Raw genomic sequence first — 12,241 nt, 5'->3', positions numbered from 1 at the left:
TCAGATGACTCCAGTATTGTGAGTACAAGAATTTTGAGATGTCAGTAATCCACCTTCATTCTTGCCAAAGTTCATAATTTTGAGAGAGAAATACAGGAGTCAGACAAATTATCACAAAATGTAGCATTATTTCTGATCAACATTACATTGGGGACATGGTGTAGCTATGAGCCTAATGAGTTTTCTAATATTGAATGAATTCCAGAATTAAACTTATCCATTCCAAGGCAGAGCTGGATCAACCCAAGCTATCCATTACCAATACCTGAAGATAAAGTCTGGTCCTTTAGTGATGGCAGTGGGGCAGGTGAGCATGCATCCCCTTTGCACAAGGGCTGAGCCTTGTAGAACTCTTTCTCTTTAACATTAATCAGGTAACTCAGTCCTGGTGAAGAGTCCAGGAAGTTTCCACTCCTGGAAGTTAGTTCCACTTGGAAACCTAAGTAGTAGAGGGAAATAAACATTTTTTCCACATATATCTAGCTATTAATGCTCAAGTAAATTAACTTAAGTCACATTTATCCATTAAGACATTAATTTTTCTCTCAGGGGTAAGAAAATGAATCTATATCATGTATTAAGATCTGAACCTATTAATAGGCTAATTTCACTCATGAAGTATACGTATGCATTTATAAATATTTATTATAAATAAATAAATTAAAAATGCAACTTATATCTATGGGTAGACAGTTTATAAGATAATATCATTTTGGCTAATTAATTTACAAATTTGAAGAGGAATAAAATAGAATTGGTGTCAAATTTATACCAAAGATGTGAGAAATAATTTCCTAAGAGATTTTAATGAATGTATGGTATTAATTACATGGAAAAGAGTGGTCTTCAGACTTTTAATGTCATAAAAATAATTTAACAAGCGCAACAAGTTCAAAGCCACTCTTATATGTGGGCTCAGAATAACTAATCAAATAGAGCTGTTTTACAAACCAGATGGCCAATTGGAAACACACACACACACACACAGTTACAAAGTTCTAGGATTCTAGAGTACTTACAAACAGCTCCATATTTCATTGTAACTAGAATTACTTGAGAAGCTGTGGGAACTCTGAGCCCCTTTTCATCCACTGGGTTAACATAGTTTCACTCTCTCCCTAAATATAGGTGGAAAAATCCTAAACCAAGAATTAGCAAATGGAAACCAAAGGAGAGGTTAATGGCTCATGACCATCCTCTGCTTATTGTATCAGTTTAAGGACAGTATATACTATTAATGTATGTTACTACATTCGTGGAATAGAAGATCACTTCAGAAGATAAACCACTCAATGGAATGCAGTATAGATACATGCTTTATAAATGGCTTAGCCAGCTAGAAAATAAAAAAATCCCAGTTCAATAAAAGATAGCTATAGAAATGTTATAACAAACACGTAATAGTTGAGTTTTCCCTTGTAGTGATCATAATGATGTTGACTGTATTCACTACTTCTATTCAGAGTTCTAGTTGTTTCAGCGAGGAGGACAAAAGAAATGAATGACATGGGGTTTGCAAAAAGAACTAAAATTCATTAAGAGTAAAACATGATTTTGATCATACAAATATAAGTAAATCCATAGATGAATTAGGCAAATTTAACAACTGTCATGAGCCAGTATAACAAACTCAAACCTAATACTATATTAACAATAAACAGCTATAATGTTAAAATTTTACATATATTTTTTCAATAACTTGAAAGTGTTTAATACTTAGGAATAAATGTAACAAATAATGTGTGAGAGGTATCTTCAAAAAAGTGTAAACAAAGGGAATATCTTACTTGTCACTAGAATCATTATTATGACACTTCTCAAATAGTTCCCTTATCTATTAATTCAATGTAATCATAATGTAACTTGCAGAAGATATTTATTTTTGTTTGGTTTTGACAATGAAAGCAGCCAAAACTTGTTCTTACATTTATAATACCAAAAAACCCCAAAAATCTAAACAAAAGCAAACCATGTGTTAAGAATAGATAAGATAATCCTAAAATAAAATCGTAAAATGGTAGGATCTTAACAATTGTTTACTACGTACTATAATAAAGTGAGGAAAAGAATGAAAATAAAAAGTAGGAGGAAAAGAGAAAAAGGAGCTACAAGGTGACATCCATTGCCTTAAGCTAAGAGAGTTTGATATATTTGTGTCAGAAATGTGATGATGGTGCTACTGAAGTGTATGATAAGTGGGATGATAGTGCTACTGATATATATGATAAATAATATTTCATTTATGAACACTATTCTCTGTGAGGCAAGCAAAGCAACTAAGAAAAGTAAGGTGCATAGAGACCAAGTTGCTTATCTTATGTCTACACTGTTACCAATGTCCCAGTATTTTGAGGTAGTACTCAAACCAGGATTATAACCCTTCCCTCAGAAATCAAAGTTCAGCTGGGCTGAGCGGCTCACATTTTTAATCCTATCTACTTAAGAGGCTGAGACCTGAGGATGTAGTTCAAAGCCATCCAGGGAAGGAACGTTTGTAAGACTATTATCTCTAATTAGCCACCAAAAGAAAAAAGAAAAGGCCAGAAATGGCGCTAGAATAGAGTCCTAGCCTTGAACCAAAAAGCTCAGGGACAGTGCCCAGGCACTGAGTTCTTGCCTCAGGATTGGTGCACGCATGTGCACGTGCATGCGCGCGCGCGTACACACACACACACACACACAGTTCAAATCACAGAACAATGTACATCAATTAAGATGGGTTTTATCCTAAGAGTGCAAAGTATTGCATGTCAGCAGGGATATGAATTTGGAATCTTTACATGCTATCAGTGAGAATGTAAATTGGTGAGGCAGCTGTAGAAAATAGTTTGGCAGTTTCTGCAAAAGCTATATATAAATTTATCATATGATCTAGGAATTAGATGCCTAAGTATATACCTAGAAACTAAAACGCAAGGACTCAAAACAGTGTTCACAGAAACACTTTTACAGTAGCCAATAGGTGGGAACAACTCAGATGTCTGTCAACAAGTAAGTAGACTAACAAAATATGCTGTGTACATACAATGGAAATGTTAGTCAACCACAAAACAGAACAAAATCTGATACATGGTAGAACAAGGTAAGAGCCTGAAAACATTCTAAGTTAACTAGCAGAATCCAAAGTACAAGCACTATAATTCCACTGATAGGAGGTATGTAAAAGAGATAAACTAATAGGAAATTTCAGTAGACTGGGTTAGGAAGCAAGGAAACAAACAAACAAACAAAAACAAATGTCTTTTTTTAGTGCTTGGAGTTGAACCTCATCCATGGTGAAGAACTGCTCCACTTCTAAGCTATGTCCTAGCCCACAAGGAGGGAGGGGCAACTACTACTTAATATATCATGAGTGCAGAGTTTCTGCTTGAGAAGAGGAACAAGTAATGGTTACACAAAATTGTGAAAGAAGTTAGTGCTCTGAATTGTACACTTAACAATGGATCAAGTAATATACTTTACCTCATATAATCCCCTCCTTTCCCCCCCCTATATCCTCCCATCTCGTTATCTTGCTATATCATCCAGGTTATTCCTGTAACTTGGAATCCTTCCTCCTCAGCCTCCTGAGTTCAAGTGCTGAGGTTACAGGTGTGCACTACCAGGCCCTGCTTATGTTCTATAATTTTCATACAATAAAACAGTTTTCAAGAAATATAAGACACTTATTCTGTTGACCTTTATTTGTCCCTATTTCTCAAATTCTGGAACATCAGTTTATTTGAAGGAAGTCATGGTCCTGATCCAATTCCAGGAAGATCAAGGTTAATTCCCTACTACTCTTGAAATGCTCCCTGTTATCCTCTGTGGTCAGCAATAAGATGCCCCGTGAAAGATGTACACATTCCACATTGATTAGTTCTACACATGTGATGGGTCTTTGGAAATATGATCAGCTGAGGGATTGATCCAGGAACATAGTAGCTATGAGTTATTTTTGTACCAGTAGTTAGAAAAACAAAATGAGGCAGAAAACTTTTTCACTTTTTTCACACAAACTCTAGATAGTCTGTAATGCTTCCTGGAGATAAACTGGTTTTTTTTTTTTTTTTGCCAGTCCTGGGCCTTGGACTCAGGGCCAGAGCACCGTCCCTGGCTTCTTTTTGCTCAAGGCTAGCACTCTGCCACCTGAGTCACAGCGCCGCTTCTGGCCGTTTTCTGTATATGTGGTGCTGGGGAATCGAACCTAGGGCCTCGTGTATCCGAGGCAGGCACTCTTGCCACTAGGCTATATCCCCAGCCCCAGATAAACTGTTTTTTAAAAAATCAAGTATTATTTAACTGTACTAGCAAAACAAAAACATTTAAAATAATCTTTGGTATTCAGATAGTGTGTGATCTCCCAAGAGATATTAATGGAGATGTGAAGGCAAATAATCTATTTTAAACATCTGTACAGATTACAAATATCTTGAAGCATTTGCTTTAGGTAAGCAAAGTGGGTTTCTTTTTTGTAGTGTAATTTTGTATGCTTTTTAAAGTTCATACTGTAGTTCTTTTTCATTTATCTTAAGAATGTTTTAACTTCAGCTTCTATTAAAAAGTTAGGTTTGTGGCATTTATAATATTTTTCCACTTCCTAGGTTATTTTGCAATTCATATTTCTGGAAAAAATTTTGTAATAATTGTACCCAAGTTTTGAAATTGGGCTTTGTGAAAAAGGACAGCTCCATGCAGTTGTCAGGACAATGCAGGGTAGTGTAAGGAGACATGCCGCTGGAGCTTCTGCGTGGACCCAAGCCCTAGCTGGGTGACCATGGTAAAAGCCTCTGATCCCCTATATGCTTCAGGAAAAGTATTCATCTGCAAAATGTAGTTAAGAATAAAATCTGCATACAGAATTATTACTGGAACTCAATGAGTTAATATTTATAAAACAATTACCTATAGTGCTGAGCCCAAATACTATTTATATAATTGTGAGTTAGCTATGACTCTGAACTCTATTATTATTATTATTATTATTTATTTATTTATTTTTTGGCCAGTCCTGGGCCTTGGTCTCAGGGCCTGAGCATTGTCCCTGGCTTCTTCCCGCTCAAGGCTAGCACTCTGCCACCTGAGTCACAGAGCCCCTGCTAGCCGGTTTCCATATATGTGGTGCTGGGGAATTGAACCAAGAACTGCATGCATAGGAGGCAAGTGCTCTTGCCACTAGTCCATATTCCCAGCCCCTGAACTCTGTTATTTTCATGCTATTAGTTTTTCATGGGCCAAATCTTGAACTTAAGAGGGTTTTTTTTGTGAGACTGGAAATGATGATGTATACCTGTAATAACTGCACTCAGGACACTAAGGTAGGAAGGTCATGAGTTCAGGGCCAACCTAGACTACACATAGTGACTGTCTCAAAACAAAAGAAGTTGATATTACTAAATATTACTAAAATTTCAATGGTAATGTTTGCATAAGCAATACTTTTGACAAAAGTTGATAGAAGTTACTATGTTCGCTGAATAATTATCAGGGGCATCCTTGATGCGTTTTCAAAAACAGGTAGAATAACTCTATTAGTACAAAATAGTAGTTTTGATTAAACACTTTAGTTATTTTGTACCTTTGGTCTAAATAAAAAGGAAAGGCTGTTTCAATGCAAAAGTTACCAGATTAATCATCCTAACTCCACTAGCTCTTGACATAATAATTAATCCACATAAATTACCCAAGTAATATTAAGAAAATAATTTATATAATCTGTGATGTGAAAAACTAGTTGTTTCATTATTCATCACCTATTATGGAATTTTGATTTAATTTAGTTTTTTTGTATACTGTTTTATGGCTCTGTTAACTTAATGATTTGAGCAATTATTTATAGTTTGTATTATTAGGTAAAAGATTTAGTGGATATAATTATATAATTCATGATGAAATGATGTTTATGAATATTATGGAAAATCTATTTTATTCTGAATATTATATGCAGTTTGGTTATAAGGAATTCATTATTTTCTGTAAAATTCATGTGAAGCAACTTACAGAGCAATATCATAGGTACCAGTATTATTTAACTTATAAGGCAGGCAGCTAATAGTGTTCTTGGCCCTCAGTTTTTTTGTATAGCTGTAGATTTATGTTTCTATCTCTGGAGGATCATAGTATCAAATGAAGAAAGTAGAATAAATCATTTGTTACGGTACCATTAATTTTCTAAAACCACAGCTAATTATCAGTCTTCTTCTATTGCTACTTGTACTCTTGGGAATTCCTCAAATCTCTGTGCGGATTTCATAACAGGTTCTTTTCCTCATTCTTTAGACTCATACTTTGAATAATATTGTCAGTTTACATTTGCTCATGTACTTTTTCTTGACCACTTTTCTCTAGACATTAAATTGGCCTGGCATAATGCTTATCTAGGGTTTTCATAGGAAAGAGATTATAAGTATGTGTGATTTATTACTTGAAATTCCTAATTTTCAGAGCTTCCCATTAAAAAGAAGGACTTATTGGTTGATAAATTTGACCTGAACTGACATTGAATGAATTCCTTATAGTCATTATTTGTCTTTTTCTGTTAGTATTCATGCATTTTGCTATATGAATATTAATAGTTTATGAGGTACTGCCTCAGGAGATGCCTGAGTAGATGTGTTATATGGTATATCCCGTATCTTGTCTTTCTAAATATGAGAATATCACATTTTCTGAAGTTGCTTGTAACTTTTACTTGTAAACACTGTATGATGGAAGAATATACCACTTGTAATTATCAATGTTAATTGACTCATTCTCATAATCAGTAATTCCAGTATTCTTAAGACGAATTATCAAATTCTCATTTCCCATGTTTTAAGGAACTATTATAGGAATTGATAATGCATTTTAAGTCCACATACCTATTTTGATAGCATTTTGAATATAATGGCTGTTTATGGAGACCTTGGATACTAATATTATATTCAATTCTTTGAATGAAGTTCTGTGATGTTCCCTAACTTTCATTAGGAAACTTCTATATGAAATTGCAATGTTGGTGATAGCAATATTTTTTATGTAAAATACATTAGGACTAATCCTATAACTCTTTGGTAAGAGAAGCTAACAGTGATTTTCCAGTAACTATCCACTGTTTTGTACTTTAGGTATTTGCTACCAGGAAGTACCCAATACTTCATGAGAACACCAAGCTACCACATGAGATACAGTTCATCTGGAATGACTCGCTCCAATGCATTGTTTACACCTCGATATGGCCATTTTTTAAACTGAAAGGAAGATTGCCATGAGTTAGGCATAATAGCAATTCTTTATTTTCTTAAGTTGAACATGCAAAGAAAGTGACCATTAAGTGCTGTTTTATGTATATATGACATATCTGTATAAAAATGCACACACACATGCACCCCAATAACATATATTTATTATAATATATGAAAGAATAATTAGGAGAAAACATAGTATATAAAACCTAATCTCTGGAAATGTAATAAACCACGTTAAAATTGTTTACACAAATATGTGAATGTCTAGAATTTGCTAGGTTTATAATTAATCCCTTCCTACTAGAAATGTTATTTTTGCTGCAGAGTATATGAAATAGAATTGACCTTTAAGATCCAATTACAACATTCAAGTATTTTCTAGATAACATTACTTTTGACTTGAAAAACAACTGGTAATATAATATCTTATTAGTTCCCTTCCTTAGAGTCTCCATTTAAAATGAAACACAAAAGATTTAGAAGATTTAGAAGCCTGGTGTTGCTTGATGGTAATATTAAGTATAAAATGGGTTTATCATTATTATACCACACTGTAAAGTACTAGGTAATATCCCAAACTGATCCTCCAAAATTTTCATGTGGAAATTTAGCTACTCATAACAATGTATATTTTCAGTGAGTATCTATTAAGATCGTATGCTTATCTCAAATGGAAGACAATCTAGATGGTGAAAAACGATGTGCAAAAGTAGCTTTTATTTCTACTTATCATAGTAAGTCAAGCCAAGCAACGGCGATCACAGAATCTTTCTATATGACTTTTGTGTCTCATACCACTTGTTTTTATTTGTGAAATATACCTTTCATAGATTTGAGTTTCTTAATTGAGACCAATTTCCATTGCAAAGTGTAATAACAGTAGTATCTCATTTGAATGTAGAAAATAATCTACATGTTTGGGGAAATAAAAGATTATAGTGTCTTTGTATTACTGGCCATTGATACATCCTGAGTTGGTTTTTCTTTTTCCTTTATAAGTCAAAGTATAGTATGAAGTTTTCTTCCTGCCTCACACTTCTTTGCATCTGTTTCATTGCAGTTTATTTACTTTTTTTTGCTTGCAATTCCAAAACCACTGAATGAGCTCTCAGTTTTTTAGAAAAAATACAAATTGCACTGTTATTGATTGAACTCCTCAGAACATACCGTATTTACTTCAACTTCTTTTCCTAGTGGTTTTTCTTCTAGATGCTAATCATTTGCAAATTTCATTCATGTTTGCCCCTGTTGAATATTCTAAAAGCTCTTTCTAGTAAACCAGAAAGTAATCCCAAAGAAGAAGGGTTACTGAGAGAGCAAAATTATTCTGGGTTAGGTCACAGGCTAGATACTTCTTAACCCAAAGTTGTAAGCTATGTATACTTTGCCTTTTAAATCATCTTCTGGATGTACAGCCAAAAGAATACATTTATTTCTTAACTTAATTGCTTGTGATTTGATTCTTTATGACTGCTGACGTCTGTGTTCCAATGGAGACTTTCTTTACTGGTGTACCTCGACTGTCTGTAGTCTCAGTGAAAGAAAGTCATCTATCAGGACCAAGAAAATCAGCATCAGTTTTAGGGGTCTATTTTGAAACTACTTATATATTTTATAGATTTCTTAGGATGAAAAAAATCTAAAATGGGACATTACAAAGTCATGGAAAGAATGGTCAACAAGTAAGGCATTTTTTTTGAAGTATTTTTACTTCTTTTAAATTCATGATGTGATCATGGAGGATCATGGAGTGATCCTTCCTAAGGAACACAACTTAGTGTGTTGGCCATTCCTTGCTTTAGCCTTAACTCACGATTGTAACTTCTGCCTTTAACAGTGCAAGAAAAATTATTTTTGCTTTCATTTAAAACAAAACGTTAGAATGCTCAAAACTGGGAGAAATTCTCCCTTACACACACACACACACACACACACACACACACACACACACACACACACACAGAGCTAAGAAAAACATGTATATGTCTGCAACTATCCAGCTATTTGATGAACAAATTTTATTTACTTTCTATTTATGTTGGACCTTATTTTAAGCAATAGAATTCTTTTGCCCACATTTGCCTATTTATACTGATCTAGTTTGCTATGATGAAGTTGTGAATAAAAGCCATGTGTTTATTATTTATAAATACTACGGGTAGGCTGTGGCCTATGGCTGTTATAGTGCCATTCTCTAATGAACAACTAAGAGAAGACATAGTAGTGAGCCATGGAAGTCTCCAAAGGCCTTGGAAGTGTTTTAGAGATACAAAACATTCCATACTGTGTATGTGTGTGTGTGTGTGTGTGTGTGTGTGTGTGTATGTGTATACATATACACGCATATTATCCATAGGGTTAAAACAAACATTATCAGAATAAATGATAGGACAAGTCTCTCTCCTAGGAGAGAAAGAGCTTGATTTGAAAAACTCCAGTAGTTACTTAATTTCACCTGGGGTTTCTGAAGAGCATTTGGTTTAACTGGAATGAAAAACTATTTTCATTCTGTTATGCAAAAACATACCCCTGCTCTTTTGATAGATCTTAAGACTGGAATGATTCTAAATGTTTAAGCCTGAAATCATTTCCTTGAATTGTCTAAGAAAAACAACTTTTTACTTTAAATCATCACCTACAAACATAGTATGAGGCTGCAGACTAGATTTTCAGTGAACAATCCAGTCTTGTGGATGAGTTACCATTTGTTTCTGTAATTTGTTGAAGGTCCTGTTGTAATTCGGATTTGGATTGATTTTATTTGAAACAATTTTATTTAATAGTACATTTACTTTAAATGTTCAAAATTTCAATTGTAATAGGATCAAATATGGAAATAGCAATGGTAACCTCCATCTAGGATATACTTAAATATCCCTATAATCTGAAAAAATGTATAAACATTTATCATAGGACTAATTAGACCCAAGTACACAGAAGTTACCATTAATTCTTTTTCCTTAGAATAAGAACCCAAGCCTGCTCAAACATTGTTTTATTTCACCTAATATTTTTGCACAAGTAGATACATATAGGTCTAAAGAAGATTTTGTTTCAATTTTCTTTTTTTTCTATATTGGAAAGTAACTTAATATGGAATTCTGCCAATTTGAGATTTCAGATTTTTAAAAATTAGTTAATGCCAATGTTTTCTTCTTTAACATTTCAAACTCATTCTGTGTAAAAGAATCTAAACAAATACAAAATACTCTACTTCTTCAAGAGTACCAAAACCTAACAGATTCATATTGTTAACTATTTAACTTTCTGTAAAGCACTGATTTATTCTTAAATGTGTATTCTTTTTAAAATATTAGGAAATACCTCGAGTGAAAAAATGCTTTCCTTTTCTGTTCTGTAATGCTAATTTACATTATGAATCTTAGTTTACTTGGTTATAATAGTTAAACAATAACAAAAAAGTGTAACTATACAATTTATTGTGCTCCTCTTATCTGGTGATTTTTAAATATTTGCTTTTCTTTTAATATTAAGAAATGTAAGTTTTCAAGGGTTATATTATATAAATATTAATTACTAGATATATAAATATTTTGGACTAATGTCTTGTAAATAAATTTAAAATTTAGAAATATATTCATGGAGAAAACTTTTTCCTTATGCTGCTTTTTTTGTTTCCCTCTTTTTTTCTTTTCCTTTTTAAAATTCTCTTTGAAGCTTTTTTGCATGGACAAAGTCAAGACAGATGAATTTCTGCATTTTAAACATTGATTTTCTTTGAATTTATGTTTGTATAATTTTGCCTGAGCAACAATAAAACCTAGATAAAATACTTTATTGGATCAAGTTCAGTTTTTGGCTAAGAGCTTTGGGAACCAAGTTGATGTCTTGTTCCTCAATAGGCATTAGTGGTATATGCATGTAAAGGAAGATGCTTGGTTAAGAATATCAGACACAACAAATACTGGTTGTTAAAACTTTGTACACTTTGAGATTATTGCCATTTTGTTAGTTTTTCCCTATCAAAAATAGTGCTATGATATATTCAACACATTATGTATTAACTGGACTCATTTATCTAAGAGCCCACTAAAGCTTTTATTGAATTACCTCCCACCTCCCCTGTTACTAGCTTATAAACTATTGAATTATAAACACATTAATTATACCCTGGCTAATAGATCCTAAATTACCCAGAAGACTTACCTTACAAAAAGTAGTGGGCTAATCATGATATTACTTTTTCAAATAACAGCAGCCCTGATCCTGCTCTAGTCAGTCCCCGCATAAACATCTGCATGTGCTACAGCTTCTGAATATGAATGGACCTGAACAAGAGTCTGGGTTTGAGGATTTGCCTGAAAACAATCCATTTGCTAACATGAATTATGACTCAAATTATCCCCCTGTGCTTTACTACCTGTTTATGAATACAAATGTTGTTGTAGAAAATATGCTTGAAATGTCAATACAATGTGCAATTAGCATTGGGATGTCATGCTCCAGCACGTGATATCTCTATGGTGAATTTATTCCAGTTACTCAGACATGTTGTTATGATATATAAAAGTTAACACAAGAAAGCTACCATATGTCATCAAATGCTTTGGTTTCCTAAAGCATACATACATGCATGTACACACATACACCCTCCCCCTCCTCCCCCTACACACTGGCTTTAGTAAGAAAACAGATTGGTTCTCAATTAATTGTTCAAGATGATGAGATACATTTCCATAGTAATTTTTGCTCCTGTACAGACACCAATCACTATGCACTATGGGGGAAGTGCTACGTCTAGAAATAGATGTCAAGGCAAGTAAACAAAACTGTTTCATCTCCTTTCTTGGCTGAGAGTAGATTGTTCTAAAATGTAGAAGTGAGGCTTTTGTATCTTTCTGGAAGCTTGAGTTACAATCTGGTTACTAATGAATAATGAGTAGAATTACAAATCTGGTTAGAAATATGCCAGTATCTCACACATGACATTCATTCTTTTAGGGATTTATAATTTTATTATTGTTGAAACAAACACATTAATCCTCAAAAGGAAGGTTAACTTGGTGTTATTGACA

General features: G+C 33.4%; 1 protein-coding gene across 4 annotated transcripts in view; it reads left to right on the top strand.

Annotated features, from left to right (window-relative positions):
* Window positions 1-10,996, top strand: part of Ttll7 (tubulin tyrosine ligase like 7) — a 128,400-nt gene extending 117,404 nt beyond the window's left edge. For 3 of the 4 annotated variants that reach the window (XM_048351657.1, XM_048351659.1, XM_048351658.1), the window contains one exon: window positions 7,086-10,996. In XM_048351657.1, the coding sequence (XP_048207614.1) occupies window positions 7,086-7,212 (127 nt within the window). In that variant the 3' untranslated portion in view covers window positions 7,213-10,996. Of the gene's footprint in view, window positions 1-205; window positions 308-7,085 lie in introns of all 4 variants that reach the window. The other variant, XM_048351660.1, reaches the window with a different exon arrangement.
* The last annotated feature ends 1,245 nt before the right edge of the window (window positions 10,997-12,241 follow it).

This window comes from Perognathus longimembris, chromosome 7 (genome assembly GCF_023159225.1).
Source record: "Perognathus longimembris pacificus isolate PPM17 chromosome 7, ASM2315922v1, whole genome shotgun sequence".
NCBI lineage: Eukaryota > Metazoa > Chordata > Mammalia > Rodentia > Heteromyidae > Perognathus > Perognathus longimembris.
The sequence above is the reverse complement of the archived record's forward strand: the minus strand, read 5'-3'. Positions and strand labels throughout refer to the sequence as shown.